The sequence below is a fragment of the Pristis pectinata genome, chromosome 3, assembly GCF_009764475.1.
Source record: "Pristis pectinata isolate sPriPec2 chromosome 3, sPriPec2.1.pri, whole genome shotgun sequence".
Lineage (NCBI taxonomy): Eukaryota > Metazoa > Chordata > Chondrichthyes > Rhinopristiformes > Pristidae > Pristis > Pristis pectinata.
This window is the reverse complement of record NC_067407.1, coordinates 49,365,327-49,383,300: the sequence shown is the minus strand read 5'-3', so window position 1 is coordinate 49,383,300 and position 17,974 is coordinate 49,365,327. Positions and strand designations below refer to the sequence as shown.

Here is a 17,974-nt window from a genome sequence, read left to right as displayed (position 1 = left end):
GCTGAATCTTTGGAATACTCTACCCCAAACAATTGTGGAGACTCATTCACTGAGCCCATTCAAAACAGATGCCCTTTTGAATGTAAAAAGCATCAAGTTATATGCAGGAAATTGGTACTGAGATAGAAAATCAGCCATGATTCTGATGAATGACTGAGTAGGCCAATTCTCATCCCTAATTCTTGCATTCTTAACTATTATTGTAGAAAATACAGCTTTGATTTGTGTGTAGCATGGTCCCACAAAAAGTGAAGTGATAATGGCATGATAGTTTCAATAATATTTTGGCTATAATCATTGGACAGAACATTGCATACATCATTAACACTTTTCAGATACTTGTGCAATTATATTTGCAGATACTGAAAGGCCTGGATAGAGTGGACGTGCAGAAGATGTTTCCGTTAGTAGAAGAGTCTAAGATCCAAGGACACAGTCTCAGAGTAAAGGGATGTCCCTTTAAAACTGAGATGAGGAGGAATTTCTTCAGCTAGAGGGTGGTGAATCTGGAATTTGTTGCCTCAGAGCTGTGGAGGCCAAGTCATTGGGTGTATTTAAGGCAGAGATTGATAGGTTCTTGATTGGTAAGGGGGTTAAGGCTAATGGAGACAAGGTGGGAGAATGGAGTTGAGAAAAGAAAAACAAATCAGCCATGATTGAATGGCAGAGCAGATTTGACGGGCCGAATGGCCTAATTCTGCTCCTATATCTTATGATCTTTTGATTTTTATTGTTCTAACACAGAAATGCATTTGTAAAAACATAACTAGATCCGTTTCTAGCATGTTTCTAATGTTCGCACAGTGAATTAAGGCATAAGCTATTGCATCTTAGAAAAATCCATTGATCTTTCACATTCAAATTGGGATGTGTTTATGAAATTAAAAGACCTGGTAATTGTGGATTAATGACTAAAAACTATGTAACTTAATTTGGTGTGAAGCACAGTAAAACTTGTTTTTTTAAAGACATTAAATTATATGCTTTTTTTTAATAGGTTATCCCATTTGGAAGACAGTAATCATGACAGCCGAGGAGACTATAAATGTTAAAGAGGCAGAAATAATCAAGCTAATCCTGGATTTTCTTAATTCAAGAAAACTCCATATTAGCATGCTATCTCTTGAGAAAGAGAGTGGTGTCATAAATGGACTATATTCAGATGACATGCTTTTCCTCAGGTATGTGGTGCAGTTAAGAGATTATTTTTACATCATGGGTGAAATAGTATCTAAAAAAAATTTATAGCTTTTCTGAATCCAACTTTTTGTACATTTCATTTCACTTTGCTTTGTACCATAATTCCTTTTGTTATTTAATCAATTCTTTCCTGTGTTCTTCAGCCAAAACTTGACCATTGATATTTCCTGGCACCTCTCTTTCCCAAACTACTTGTTGAAAAAAATTTATTCCGTGATAGCTTCCAATTCTACGCATGCCATTGCCCTGAAATAGGTGGCACATTTCCTGCTGTTTTTACTTGATTCTTCTAGTTAGCGCATACCCAAGGATTGATTATTTAGAGTGCTCTTTTGTACTGGATTGGGAACAACTTTGTTGTTTTCTTTTGTGTATATTATAAACTGGGTTCATATTGCCCAAATTCATTTTATGCGTGGGATCTTTGTGTTGTTCAAAAAAAGATTTTGGTCTTATCACCCTGGACTCAAGCTTTAGAGGTATCTGCTTAACAGATTGTATCATTCAATTCATAAAATCTCCTGGAAATACCCAGCAGTGTAGGATCATTTTCTCAGAATGTTCCATACAGACTGATCCAAATGTGACCACAAGCCAACACTGGTAATCTGCCATTAACTGAAGCCTTTCCAGTTATACCCTTTGTGCCATCTTGTCTCATGAAGTCATCCTGATTCTGCTCTGGTCCAAGTACAGAAAACCCTGATACTCCAGTATCTAGTGATCCCAATGGTTCAGGAATCTAGCTTACTAGAGCCCCATTTGCATGCTCCACGCATACTGAGTTCACTGGAAAATTTGTTATACTACTTCATAAAATATTTTTTTAAAGTTGGGTATTAATAGGAGTAATTGCTAATTGGTCTGGAAAATCTGCTAGTCCAGCATCACCAAAGTCTCATGGTTGTTAGATTAGCAGAGTTTTACTGTATGTTCCCAGCATGTGTTTGTGTTTACTTGATCTTCTCCATCAGTCAATTTATTCCCATGGAGGTACTAAATAACAATATTACATTGTGACTTCACATGCCATTTTCCCCCCTTTTAAAATTTAGAGCTCCAGCACTGATGTTCTAAGATTAAACACAAATTAACCAGTATTGTGAAAGTGAGTGTCAGCTGGCTGTTATTTTGCTTATAGAAAGTTAATCATAAATGTCAGTTGGTTCATTTTAATCATCTGTTGGACATGAAAGCTGCAAATTCTTATTGTTCTATTGACATTAGAAATTGATTGGTAAAGTCATTGGAAAAAGCTAGTTTTAATGTACTGATTCAATCAAAATAGGCCACAAAGGAGGTTCCACACAATTCTGTGATGTTGCACACAAGTGCAAATGTATTGGGATGAACTTTCCAATAAATCCAGCAAGTGCGCAATTACTATACCTTTTTTGGTATAAGATTTGGTTGAGGAAAAAATGTTTTTTTTTCTTTTAAAGACAAAATAATGGTCCAATTTAATGACTTTCTAAAGATTTAGAGGCGCATTGAGGCCAAATTTCCAATGGCCCTTGAGATTCCCAGGACCCATTTCCGTTCTCCTGTGGTAGATAATGCAATATATAGCCTATTAAGCCAAGTTATCCCTTTCTGTCCAAGACTGAAGATATTGATTATGAAATGTTTCTGTAGCAGTGGGCACAATACTGTTATTTGTGCTGAACTATTACATTTCATGCATTTACTGTGTGGCTGTAGCAAACACAGTAACTAAGTACAATCCTTTTTCACGTTAAAACATAAACAGTGTTGTTTAATCATGTATGAGCGCAGAAACCTGTCATTTTTAACACTATATGGTTTTAGTATCAGCTTGTAGTAAGCTCCAACTAATGTCAACACAGATCTAAGTTGGAACCATCCTAGTCAAGATGATTTGAGACTCCCATTGTACAAATGCACTGAACGGTTAGATCAAGTACTATTGTACAGTATTAAGGCTGCAAAGACGGGTTCAAAAAGTTAACTTACTATTTTTGCTACATTGGCTGAAATGCAGAAATAGGAAAAGTAATTTATGTGGCAAAGATTATATATGCACTGGGTTCTTGATTCAGTTAGATGTGAATACAATATCCTGGTTATGCCATCTGAAAATATTTAGTACAGTACTTCACTTTTTAAAATCTTTATATATTTTATAGGCAGCTAGTGCTTGATGGTCATTGGGATGAAGTGCTTCAGTTCATCCAGCCTCTAGAGTGCATGGAAAAGTTTGATGGAAAAAGGTGAGATTCCCCCTCCTCCCCCCAACTGTTTCACCCGTCCCTACCTCTAAGCAAAGTGTTCCATAATAAATGCCTGAAACACAAGCATTCTGCTAATGTAGATATAGATTTTCAAAAGAATGTTGCTCATGAGTTTGTAAAACAGTCCCTTTTGCTTCAAGGACATTTATTTGAAAGATCTAGAGAAATAGTTGTCATTGCCTTTCATTTTCTGAGTCCTGATGAAGGGTTTTGACCTGAAACATTGATAATTCCAATCCCGGTACAGATGCTACTGAACCCTTGTTCTAGATTCCAGCATCTGCAGTCTCTTGTGTCTCTGCCTTTCATTGATCTACTCACTGGTTTAGGCCAACTGCTCTTTTTGGGACAAGACCAGTGATTGCTCTTTTCTCTCTTAGCTGGAGAGGAGAGTGATAGTAAGGGAAATTAGTTATTAAAGTAACATAGTTAAAGGCAACAAGTTATACTGTATTTATGTTTACATAACTAATCATTTGAAGTTTAACAAAACTGCTGGAAGAACTTCAAAATATTGCAGCGCGGTTGCAGAAAAGCAGACAAAACTCTGGGAAAAGTATTTGACTTTTAAATCATAGGAATAGTTTTCAATAAATCAATAGGCAAATTTGTTTCTTAAGAGTGTAGGGGAAACAGTTTAAACTTAAAAAACAGCTTTTATACCTTTTTCAGGAATATTTTCTGCAACTATTAATAATGTCGATTAAGGTTTCTATTGAGAACCAGTGCTGTCTTTTCTCAACCTTGCATCATTCTTAACTGAGGACCTGGGAGTGAATGAGACTTCACTTGGCACTGATAGCCCAGAAACTGGGGCTAATTTGGGTTGGAGAAGGTTGATCCCAGTGCTCCGCCTGATCAGCTCTGGAAGTAGGTTCCAGTAGCTTTGTGGTGACCCTTCATCAGCAAGATTTCCCCCAGTATCCTCCATCAGGTTAATGCACCTACCATTTTCCCAACTAATAATTGCTGTCCCCTGACCTGGGCCTGTCCATGCAAGTCACGCTATCATCACTGTGTCTCCTCTCGTTTTCAGTGACTGCTATTTGTGGGACAGGTCTAATTATTGCTCTTTAGAGCTTCATTGAAATGTATTTTGGGCTTTTTTCTTTTTAAAAAAAATCGTCATCAGTGATCATAAATGATGATGATGAAGATCAATTTAAAAATTGTGCTGGCTATTTGTGATATAATTAGTATGTGCTGCCAAATGTTCAAATCGTTGTTATTTTGAAGAAAAAAGTATTGAAAAACTAGATTGAATTGCTCAGCTGCATTGGATGTGATTACCATTTTGTATTTTTTCTGTAAACCTCAGTTGCACCTGCAGTTTCAGTCTTGGAAATGGATCACCCGTATAATTCCTTTGATGCTGTGAGAATGGTATATGCGGGTGTCAGCCTAACTAAATTGATGAACTAATAAGTTCAGAAGCTTATTTACAAGTTGAAACTATGCACCTATGAATTTCACAGCTTTAAGTATTTGATATGAGAAAAATAACCATATCGCTTGTGTTTAAAAGTAAAACAAAAATAGGAAAATGCTGGAGATGCTCAGTGAGTCATGTAGCATCTTTGGAGAGAGAAATATTTAATGTTTTGGATCAGAGACCATCAAATGTATTCCCAGTTTTTTCTGTTTTTATTTAGATTTCTAGCATCTGCATTTTTTTTGCTTTTTGATTGCTTAAAAGAATTGTGCAAGAATAGTAACCTATTAATTCCCTGTGGTGACTTACTTGTGATCTGATTTTGAGGAACTTGGATTTAATATGAGAATGTCCTAGTACTTGTGTTTAACCTCTTTGCTCAGAGTATAAAATCAGTTAATCATGTTAATCTGCCTTTCCAGGTTCCGGTACATTATATTGAAGCAAAAGTTTTTGGAGGCTTTGTGTGTCAACAATGCAGTGTCAGCAGATGATGAACCTCAACATGTAAGTACTTGAACCATTGAGTTTGCTGTTTTAATGCATTTTTCTATGAGGTAAGTTGGCCAAACGATCCATTTTGCTTAAATGGAAGGATCCAATACCCCCTACTACTTTTCAATGGTTCTCTCAAACTATATCATGTTTAAACTTGGAAAAAATTAGGAGTGGTACTGTTGATCCTTCGCTTAAATTTGAGGAAGTTTGGAGTCCATTTATTCAATATTTTCACATGATATAGATCCCCTTGTAATAACCTTTCAACTTAGAGGAATGGAGTTGACGACATAATATTGCTCTGTTTTTGTTTTGAATTTTTTTTTCTTAGCTTAGTTTGGTTTGATATACTGTTTATAAATTTTCTTATTGTTTTGGGGATTTTTTTTTCTTTCTTTTATATTATAATAAATCTTTTTCTTTCCTTTCTTTTATATTATATTTCATTCACTAAGAGATCATTGGATCTACAGATTTTTTTTAATATACTTTATTGTTTTTTATGATTATCCATGCCATGATTGTTCTCCCGATCTCTTTGTATTACATGTACAAACATTGATGTTATATATTAATCTGTATTAATTTGAAAACTAATAAAAAGATTGAAAAAGAAAGAAAGGTAAGTTGAAGTTTATGACAATTAAATCCATATTAAGCAGAGTATCTATTATCTCGACTTTATAAAGTTGCTTTTGCTAATTGGTTAGTTTCTAATAATGTAACCTCGGTGCCTTTAAATTCTGTTATGATTTTATGACTTTGTTTTCATGATTACAAAGGACTGCCTCCTTCTACTTAAATAACACAGACGCTGCTAGAGCTTTCTGCAGAGTCAGAACACTTATGTACCATTACCCATCAATCAACTAATGGCATCTGACTTTCAAATGTTACATGTTTAGTGAATGGAGTGTTTTTTTTAATCTGGTGTAAAGCCAATAAAAACTGTAGGTTAAACTGCTTATCCAACAAAAACCTCAGGAAAAAGTTCAGGGTAAATGCTTTCTCAATTCCTATGCAACATAGTAAAGATTATACTGGTTTGCAGCCTATCTTCTAATCTCCTTAACCTCATAAGATTTGATTTGTAACTCTTAATTTGCATGACAGCAACCTGAGCAAACTGTACCACCTGTTTCATGCTTTTTTCTTCTTCAAGCTTGTGAAAGGTATCCTTTAATCTTTTGTAGGGGGCATTTTCCAGGTAGACATTTTATATAGAATGTTGTTAAAGCAGTATTTTGCCATTTTAGTTTGTATTTCTATTGAGAAGAATATTGCCTCTAATAGTAAATTTCTAGTTAAATTTTGTAAAAGATAGATTAGTATTAAAATACCATATCTGGGACATTCTTTGTTACAGCTGGAGTATACAATGCAAGAGGCTGTGAAGTGTCTCCATGCATTAGAGGAATATTGCCCCTCCAAGGAAGACTACAGCAAACTCTGCTTACTGCTTACCCTTCCGCGGTTAACAAACCATGCAGAATTTAAGGATTGGAACCCCAGCACTGCTCGTGTCCAGTGCTTTGACGAGGCCTGTGTTATGGTGGCAGAGTTCATCCCTGCTGACAGAAAGCTGAGTGAAGCTGGTTTCAAAGCCAGCAATAACAGACTGTTTCAACTTATCATTAAAGGTTTACTATATGAGTCATGTGTAGAATTCTGTCAGAGTAGAGCCACTGGTGAAGAAATCAGCGAGAGTGAAGTACTGCTTGGAATTGATTTACTCTGTGGAAATGGGTGTGATGATCTTGATTTGAGTCTTCTCTCATGGCTTCAAAATTTGTCACCCAATACTTTCTCCTGTGCCTTTGAACAAAAGGTTTTGAATATTCATACAGACAAACTTGTGAAACCCACAAGGTGTTCATACACTGATATTTTAACACCCCTAATTAATAAGTTGTCTCCTTATCCATCATCTCCAATGAGGCGACCACAGTCTGCTGATGCATACATGTCACGTTCCTTGAACCCTGCGTTGGATGGCCTGTCCTATGGACTAACTAGTCAGGAGAAACGCAATGCTGATTTAGTAAACAGAAGCTCTCCAATGTCTCATTCATTTGCTAATTTTCATTATCCCGGCACACAAAATCTTTCAGAAGTCTCTTGCTGGAAAACAACGGATTGTCATAGCATATATGAGGAATCACCAGAAAGGTTAGTTTACTTTCGTATTAACTCAAGTGATTATTTGATAAAAGGCATTATGCATTGTGATATGTTTGCAATTATGATGTTAAAGTTCAGAGCAGACCACTGAAATTGGATGCTTTTATGCTTTCTAATATATGCAATGAGAAGCTTCTTGGGGTGAGTAGTGCAATGGAACATAAAATAATGTTCTGAGTCAGACATCTGAGAAATAAGGGTAACTAATAACTAGGTGAAAAATCTGAATTTGAGTCATGGATAGTGAAGATTTAATCTTGGTTGCCTTTATTGAGGGTCACAAAATTAATGTGATTGAAGGTGGTGTTTTAATCACTTGAGATGTTTATTCTTCTCACATCCTCTTCCCCCCCCCCCCCCCACAAAAAAAAGATGTATTAGGCAAAAGAGATTTTGTCATCCTAACTTATTTCAAATTTACTATTTTGCCAGATCTTCCCAAATTTGTTTGTTTTGTCCTGTTTCCTTGTTTTCTTTCACAACTTAGATTCTGAAACTATAGAAATATTTATAGTTTACTATCATAGGATATACACTTATGTAAGTTCTTGATCATCCTTTTTGATAATTCAGTTCTCTGGTCCACGATTAGCTTTGTGTCTTTGCTCCAAAGTGCCTAAATATAATTTTGATTCAGTTAGGCACTGCATATCAGTGCACTGCTGCTGCTTGCTAAGGTGGGAGCAAACCTATCGATATGTACGCCAAAAGATGATTACATTGAGGCCATGGTGATTCTTTGCAAAAATTAAAGCAACAGGTTTTCTTATAGGTCTGTAGGTTTTATAAGAGGAGATGGAATGAGTCATGTTATTCAGTCAGATCATGCTTGATCCTTGAGTTCACCATCTTTCTGCCCCTCCCTGTATATCTTGAATCCCTTGAGTCCAAAAATCTATTGATCTCCATCTTAAACATATTTAGTTTCTGCTCATCCACAAACCGCAGGGGAAGATAACAACAAATATTCACAACTCACTAGGTGAAAAAACTTCTGCATCTCCTCCTCATCACAGGATAATTGCCTCCTTATCCTAATTGCATATTTCCCTAGTTAGGATTCCCTTGCTTATGGGAAAATAGTTTCTCAGCAGGCATTCTATCAATGAAAGTGCTATACAATTGTAGCATGACCCTTCGACTGCAACATTTTTGTACTATTTTATTGGTCTTCCTAATTGCTTGCTTTAATCACATGTAAGCTTAGTATTTTGTGTCTCTAAGGGAAACTAAGTTCCTTCTGAATATGAACACCTGATAGTTTATCACTGCTTAGTTGAAAAAAATTCTGATTTTTTTAATTAAGCAAACAACCTCATACTTGCCCACATTATTACTCCATTTGCTACTTGTTTACTTATCTATCTAGATCAATTTGCAGACATTATGTGCACTTTCTTGTCTTGCTTTCACATTTAGATTTGTAGTGTCAGCAGATGTGAATAAGTTATGTTGTCTTCAACTAAATAAATAATATAGTTTGTGAACAACTAAGGTACCAACGCCAATGCTTGTTGCACCCCAACAGTGAGTCTGTCATCCTAAAACACTTTGACTCCTTAGTTCCACTGGCAACCTTTCTTGATCTCATACTACTCTTTGAAATTCTTCAGCAAGCCAGAGGTGTATCAGGTTCCCCATTGATCTTTGATTTCTAGTGGAATACTGTATATGTTGATTGACAATCATTAAATATATCTTTAATTTTTCCATTATTTATCACCAATTAGATTTTTTTTATTCTAGCCACCTTGCCGTCATACCTTTTTATAGGATTGATTTAAATTCTACCTCAATGTAAGGTTTTTATCACATTATGATCACTCTTCCTCACAGGATGCTTTCCTATAATATGACAAATTGACATGTTTACAGAAGATCTAAAATAGCATATTCCCTGGTTAATTATACAAGTTACTGCTCTGGGCAGCCATCCTTGGGGCTTGTCTTCCGATCCACAGGCAAAATGTGAAGATTAGTCTCCCACAGTGATGGCATTTTGATTTGCGCAATCTACCTGCTGCTAGGAGACATATAAACTAACTTGCCTAAAAACATCTTCAGATATACTGTTATGTTTTGTTTGTAAATATACCTTTTAAGACTACCAGCTTTCCCAATTTTTACTTTTATAAACTGCTGTCTTGTTAAAAGTATCCTATTATTCTGTCACATTTTGAATAAAATTTGTTGTATGACTACACAGCTTTATGATCTTGATGCAAGTCTCTTTTAAGGTTATTTCTTTTTTCTGTACTTTGTAAATGCTCCCTGTCTGCAGGTTTAGTTATTTAGATTTGCCAGGGCAATGGTTCCAATCCCGTTTAATTGGAGCTTATTAACATTTTTAGACTTTTACGTTTCCTTATACAACATAGACCATTCAGCCTGTTAAGTCTATGCCAGCTGTCAGAGTGATCTCATTTCCTCTTATTTCTCTGTAACCTGTTCTCTTCTCACACAAGCCTACTCGCACCCCCCCCCCCCCCCCCCCATTTCTTCTTCCTTCCACATACACCAGGGGCAATTTGTCACAGCTAATTAACCTAACAATCATCATGTCTTTGGTATGAGGGAGGAAATAGGAGAATCTGGGGGAAACCCAGGCAGTTGCAAGGAAACTCTACATACACAGCACCAGAGGTCAGGACTAAACCTGCATCATACCTGCAGCACTCCCTGTGCCACCCTACCAACTATTCCCAGTAAAATTATTGTCCATTTCCACAAGTCTGTTACCAAAGTCCCATGAAAATCTAGAGGTCAACTGTGAGGTTCTGCATGGTAGTTTCAACCCCAGCTGCTTCAACTTTCTCAGCAGATATTCAATATAGTTTTAATTATATTGATTCTCATGTGGACCACGACAATGGGATCCTCCCTCTCCTATTCCAAGTTTGTAGGCATGAGGAAATGTTCTTAACCTTGCCATGAAACACAGCCTTCTGTATTTCTTTCTATGGCTGTAGAGTATCTGCTTTCTTGATTATCATATCTGGTTCTGTGACTATGCTCCTTTCAATGGCTTTCTTTACCAGGGTACTGTGGTCATATTGCCAATTATCCGTGCAGTCTTTGTCATTATCCATATGTTAAGGAAAACCTCATTGAATGAGCCCAAAACTGATTCTCCTGCAGCTCGAGTCCCCAAACTGTCTGATTTGCAGAATTTGAAGAATTTTCAATCATATCAGGAAAGAAAAGGAATAGTTTTAATTGCTATCCAAGGATAGTTCAGTGTAAAAGAGAAATCACACAAAGTTAACATAGAAGCTAACAATATGACACTTGTTTTTAAAAAGAAAGTTGATGTTTGAGCAAATTGCAATCCACATTAGTTTGTAAAGTGAGTTTGCTTAACAGTAATTATGGCATACCATGTCATTTAAGATACCTTGGAATTTATTCAAACAGCATTAGTTTCAAGGTAATAGACAGTTAAACCTTTGGTATTTACAAACGATTATGATCAATTCATTGATTTCTGGTGATTGCACTGAGTTTGGCTGCAAAACAGTATGCTTGTTTGTGCATTTCTGCATGCAGATATACATGCTTTACTGTCACATCAACTACAAGATTAGGACCACTCTTCTTGTTACTTATGATTTGAAAGTATGTGCGATATGCAATCTATGTATCAGAAGAGAAAAAGTCTATCTCCTTGTTGCTTTTCCTTGAGGTTACTATTTTGCTCAATAAGCTACTTTTTCCTTTTCTCACTAAATTTCCACCATGTCTTAATAGGACAGATTCGCCAGTGCCAAGAGCTCAGCATTCTACTGGTAGTGGTGAAACCTCAGTTCGGGATGAAGCATCCCTATGCAATTCGATAGAAGCAACATCGAATTCAACTACCCCAAAAGTGGAGAAGAATGAGGTAAGTATTAAATTCATTATGTGAAAGTTCAGAGTTTTGTTTTCAATCTTAATCCAACTTTCTTTGTATTTACAAAGTTCATTATGCATTTGTATACTTGGAGAGGTCACATTTGGAAAGAAGTATCCAAATTATATGAGCAAAACAAATTAGTCACAAGAAAGTTTGATAGAATGTGGGTAAGGGGTGTAGGTTAATGATAATTGGTACAGCTTTGATTAAACATTATCATTGAAGGACCTTGAAAGAGTATGACCAAGATGCCTGAAAACTACTTCCTTTTGGAAGGAATGGATAAAGTAGGAATTTTTTTTAAAATTATGTTTGGGAGGACATATATCATTGGATGAGATTCCCTTTGGAAAGGGTAAAGTAACTGGATACAGAAGTGGCTGGATGGTAGGAAACAGAGTGATGGTGGAAAGATGTTTCTCAGACTGGAGGTCTGTGACTGGTCTGCCCCAGGGGTTGGTGCTGGGCCCATTATAATTTGTCATCTGTATTCCTAACCCCAACCCTAACAGTTTGGATGAGAATATACAAGGAAAAGTTAGTAAGTTCGTAGATGAGACCAAAGTATGTGGTATTGTAGACAGTGAAGAGGAATATCAAGAATTGCAGTGGGATCTTGACAGGCTGGGTAGGTGGGCTGAGGAATGACAAATGGAATTTAATTCAGATAAGTGCAAAATATTACATTTTGGAAGGACAGATCAAGGTATGACATTTACATTGAATGGGACAGTGCTGGTTACTGTTGTAGAACAGAGGGACTTTGGAGTACAGGTGCATAATTCCCTTAAAATGAAGCAACAGGTAGATAGGACAGTGAAGACAGCTTTTGGAATGCTGGCCTCCATCAGTCAAGGCATTGAATATAGAAGTTAGGAGGTTATGTTGCAATTGTACAAGATGTTGGTGAGGCCACACTTGGAATATTGTGTTCAGTTTTGGTCACCCTGTTTTAGGAAGGTTGTGATTAAACTGGAAAGAGTACAAAGAATATTGACAAGGATGTTGCTAGGATTCAAGGGCCTAAGTTTTAGGGACAGGCTAGAGAGGCTGGACCTTTACTCCTTTGAGCTTAAGAGACTGAGGGGTGATTTCATAGATGTATATGAAATCATGAGGGGCATAGATGAGGTGAGTGGTCTTTTTTCCAGGGTTGGGGAATTGAAATCTGAAGGACATAATTTTAAGGTTAGAGATGAAAGGTTTAATAAGAACCTGAGGGGCAACTTTTTTATACAGTGGGTGGTAAATTATGTGGAACCAGCTGCGAGAGGAAGTGGTTGAAGCAGGTATATTTAAGAAGTATGTGGACAGATATATGGATGACAAGAGCTTAGATGGATATGGGCCAAGGGGTGGGAAATGGGATTAGCTTGAATATACGTCTTGGTTGGTATGGACCAAAGGGCCTTTTTCCGTGCTTTACGACTCTATGACTCTTATGAAAATTATAGAAGGATATAGGGATATTGAATATAATGGGATCCAAATGTTTGTCCATCACTAAAATGTATGAATAAGATCAATGTTTGATACTCCACAATTGTGGCAAGTCTGTGGTGCTGCCTTTCTCTGCAAATGGTGTCATATTTGTTTCCAGTGTTCTGCTTTTATGTCTGAATTCCATTGTCCACAGAATTTTGGCTTTTAATCTAGTTTATTAATTTTATGGCACAGTTTATGAATTTATTAAATTACAAGCAGGTCTCAAAAGCGTTTGACTTCTGCATGCAAGTGTAAAATGCAGTTCTTTTCGGTGGCTTAATTACATTCAAAGTCACATGTTATAGTGGAGGCCAGTACTTAAGATCTTTCTAGTGCTTGCTATTCTAAGTTTGTGAGTTTGGATTAATTCTGATCCTTAAATTCATCTAATTTATTGCAAATTTACAATAGCATCACAAAACATCAAATAACGTGACATGGAGCTAAAATTAGATTAGGAAATTTATTATAGCCACATTGATCCATTGAAATTCTTTTCTCAAGATTGTAATATCTTTAATGGAGCTTCCAATTAAAAACTGGTTATTTAGGAGAGTATTTTGTCTTTTTTTTCTTTGCGAGTATGGGGGAAATCAAGTTGTATTGAAGCTGACAGATCTTAGTTCGAGCCACAAGTATGGAATTATAGCTAGAATGTCAGTTAAACTGAACTGCTAAAAGCAAATCATTCATTCAGCCCTTGATATGGGTCAGAAGCAGAGATGGCAGATCTGGTGGAAAAATGAATGATTTAAGGTTTTAAAGAATAGCAGTACAGTATTATTAAAAAAAATGTGAAAAAGCTGCCGTATTTTCATAGAAAAATGGTTTTGATTCCTGTAAAGCCAATTTGGAATGGGTCAAAAGATGAAAAGTTTGTGTAGAACCATAGAAATGACCACACAAATGATAAACCAATGGCTTTCACAAAGTCTACCACTTCAAGTGTGCTATCCATGGATTCAGCCTCCAGAAGCAGCACTCGTATAGGAGCTGCTGCCAGGGAGAATTCATATTATTTGCATTTGTAGTGTTGGTGGGTAATCGTGTAAGGAGCCATAACAGTTTAAATGGATTTGTGATGTTTCATTTCTTTTCCTCAGTAACCATGTTCAAAAAAGGTGCTATTAAAAAATAACATGTTGTGACATTTTGCTTTTTCATTATCAAATATGCAATTTTTTGAGGATCATATTCTATATTTTGACAAAAAAAATATTATGCTTGAATTAGAAATGCAAGCCACATTGTGAATAATTGGCCTTCCCATCTTTATTTCTGGTTTTAACCAAAGCGGAATTTGTTGATTTTCTTTTCCAAAGAATGCCACTTAAGAGTCAGGTGACAGAAGCTGTAGTTTTCACAAGTACCTCCAAGGTTTCTTTTTAGAGGAGAGGCTACCAGTTCAGGAAGCTAAGTCTGAATTAGTCATAAATCTGGTTGCCATAATGTTAGGATCTTGTGACTGAGAACGACATTGTCAGCTCCTTTCATTGTGTTGGTGTGGTCACGAAAGAAAATAATTTGTTGTAGCTTAAATTAAAACTGATAGTTAGCTTCATGCAATTTGGGAGAAAGGACAGATGGGACTGATTTCTGTTTGTTCTTAATTATGGCTATTGTGGCAACTCACCGTTTAGTCGGTCGAACCGGCTCAGCAGTCGGGTCGAGCGGCGTCGGAGCGACGAGGCCCAAGATGGCGGCGGGCCTCGTCTTTCCTGAGCGACGGGGAGAACCCACGCGCGGTAAAGTCTTGATGACGTAGTACTTACGTCATTGCCGGTTGAATTGGGCGGGAACAGTCTCCCTTAAAGGGCCCGCGCAAGGCGGGAAAATAAACCAGTTCTTGTTCGACAATCCTCCGACTAGCGTCTTGTTTTATTTCGCAGTAGCAACCGCTACACTATGTTACTGTTGACTTTAATCACCTGAAACTGCTCTTAAGTGTTGTGCTAACCTGAGCTAGAGTTAATTAATTAAATCCACCTTGAAGATGGTGGTGCAGTTGCTTATCCTTTGACTGTCTCAAGCTGCTTAATATTGCATGATCTGTTCTGTTAATTCAATTTTGAAGATCAAATGGTTCAAAATGTCTTTATAATCGAAACAGCATTTTAAGGCAATGCTGTTATAAATGTCTTTATAACATCATTGCCTTAAATTTTTTAATGTTTTAAAAACTGAAGTATTGGCATGTCTTTAGCAAAGTGTCCTTATTATAACACACAACATATTACTTCATACAGTTCAAGAGTAGGCAGAATCATTGTATGTGTTCTGAATTATGTATTGTAAGGGTATCAGCTTTAGAACTGGCAAATACTATGCTGCTGTTATCTGCTAGATTACAGGCAACTCTTTACAGAAAAAAAAAAGATCCCTATCAAAAGATTTAATAAATATTAACTTTCCTGTTGTCTGGGCTGTTCTTAAGTACCCATTGGCTTGAAGTTTAATGATCCAGTACTTTTCAGAGATTGTATTTTCTGATCTCGCATTACCATTGGATTATTAACCAGAACAGAAGTAGCAATGGTATTGCCATATGGTCAAACAAAAAATGATGTGTAACATTTATACCCTGTGTATGTGTGCCTATGACAATAAACTTGAACATGATATAAAGCTACAAGATAAATTTCTTGACAGATCAAAATATTCACACAATTATGCTGATTTGACTGAAATGGAAAACAAAATTTCAGTTATAGCCAGGGTTATAATAAATTCAAATAATTTTAGATGTAATTTTGTTTAATCTCAGCTGAGGGAATCTACAGATCAATTTCAGGAGTACTGTCGACAGCGAATGCGCTACCAACAGCATCTGGAGCAAAAGGAACAACAAAGACAACTATACCAGCAGATGTTATTGGAAGGAGGAGTCAATGAAGAAGATGGAGCAGCCCAGCAACAGAACCTCACAGAGCAGTTCCTCAGCAGGTAATTTGTAACTCTGGTACAAATATGGCTGTGTTGATGTTATTTTTCTTGCCCTCCTAAAAGTAATCTGTTTCACCACACACTTAGTATGTTGTGCCATGTGTTCCTGAGAATATATTGTGAATATGTTTTTAAAGAAGAGCCATATCTGAAATTTAACAAACGTATGTAGTAGAATTTTGTTTAGATTGCAATGTATTTGATGAAGTTGATGATGTGATTTAACTTTGTTTTTATTATCAGATCAATGCAAAAACTGGAAGAACTGAATCTAGGAATGGACAATGTTAGCACAGAGGCACAGTCTGCTAATCAACAATGTAATGGAAACCAGCCAAGTATGCAAAATGACTCTTCAGCTACCAATTTTGTAACACCTCTTGAAGTTCATCAGCAAAATTCAGGATTATCTGATGGCACAAGTACTCCAATTAAACCCAACACAGGAAATGCATTTCCTTATTCTGAGACATCTTCATTCTTTTCTAAGTAAGATGTTTATGTTGTTGCTAACAGAAGCTGTGCATTAGATGAAATTATGTCATGTTAGATTCTACTGGAAGTCTCATAGTTAAGTATAATTGCAATGTACTAAAACATTTACAATAATCTATGGAATAAATGTTGCTTTTTAATCTGGCAAATACTGAGGCAGCGCTTCTAACAATGAAAAATGAGGGGATTTGCACTATGGCATATTGGAATGTTAATATGTTCTTTCTCTCAATTAACTTTAGAAGAATAGTAACATTACTGAAAATGTTGGCTCCAAACCAATTGACTTAACATGCTGTTCCAGCTGATTCACTGTTGTTTAATACATCACAATCACCCTTAATCTGAATGGTTAAATTATTTTTTTAAACTATACAGCGACCCCCCACATTACAAGGGGGTTGCATTGCTAAAAAATGGCCTGTATTGTGATTTTCCCTAACACATGCATCAGGAACCTGAGTTGGAGAAAAAAAAATTTGCTTTTTTTTCCCTGACAAATTCGGTAAAAATGAATTTTATTCCACATCTCTAATTTTTGGGTCATGATTTGTGAATTCTGTAAGGACGAATGTCCATTACCCGAACGACCGTAACATGGGGTCACCTGAATGTGATCATAAATATAAAAGAACTGTGGAGGGATGGGGGTGAAGGAGGAGGGATGCTCAGGAAAGTGTTCCCCAATCCCAGGCAATGTTCTGCATTCAATCTCTTGCTGACTACAAAATCAAACTTGGAATTGACATTGGAAAATAACTGTCCCCCTTCTGGGTCAAGTCCCTTGTTTGCTCCCTGACTGTTTTTCTAGCTGTGTTGCTGATGCTGAGCCTCACTGAACTAGTACAGCATGGCACAACGTGGCATGACTTGACCCAAATCAGAATATTTTGGCAAAACGTAGATCCAGTCCAAACCCAGCACATGTAGATCTGTTCCATTGGGCTAATGTTATGTAACCAGGTTCTAATGTAATTAACTAAAACATTTTGCTTTTTTTTATATAGGGCAGATTCTTCTGCTTCAACAGATCTTACAATAAGCCCACCAATGGCAGAAAACGTTTCCGTCGGTGGAAGTGGCACAAAGTATGAAGAGGTACGGTTCATTTGTGTAATTTTATTAATGGTAGAATTGGTTGGTTCCTGCTTCCTATTGTAGGCTAACAAAGATTTTCTCACAAGCAAATCGTTCATGGAAGCAATTGCATGTTTATTCATAATCCAAACACTTCCCTAATTTTTTTTTTGTATACCGATGGATTTCTGTAGCTTCAGAAAATATGGTCATCTATCTATCTCCCTCTCTTATCTAAGAACTGCTATTCCTTAATGGGTTTCTTTGGTTTCCAAGATATCAAAATTTCAGGTTTCTTTCCTAATACTGTAAATGCCCTAATTTAGCCTTAAGCATTCTTTCTCTAACCCCACAGACATTTTCCTTCTTGCCCTGACTGTTCTCTCTTGCAAAAATATTGTTGAGGCTGGAGAATTACTGTTATGAGTCAGACTTTCTATGCTGGATATTTTCTTGAGGTCAAAGGCCACTTAGGGGAGATTTAATTGATGAGTATAAAATTTAAAAAGGCCTCTATAG

At 36.5% G+C, this 17,974-nt stretch overlaps 1 protein-coding gene across 1 annotated transcript in view; it reads left to right on the top strand.

Annotated features, from left to right (window-relative positions):
- LOC127568143 (WD repeat-containing protein 47-like) overlaps positions 1-17,974 on the top strand; it is a 44,669-nt gene that overhangs the window by 11,560 nt on the left and 15,135 nt on the right. The window contains 8 exon segments of the mRNA XM_052011521.1: positions 998-1,181; positions 3,348-3,431; positions 5,307-5,391; positions 6,749-7,551; positions 11,311-11,443; positions 15,705-15,883; positions 16,127-16,372; positions 17,386-17,476. Of these exon segments, the coding sequence (XP_051867481.1) occupies positions 1,024-1,181; positions 3,348-3,431; positions 5,307-5,391; positions 6,749-7,551; positions 11,311-11,443; positions 15,705-15,883; positions 16,127-16,372; positions 17,386-17,476 (1,779 nt within the window). The 5' untranslated portion in view covers positions 998-1,023.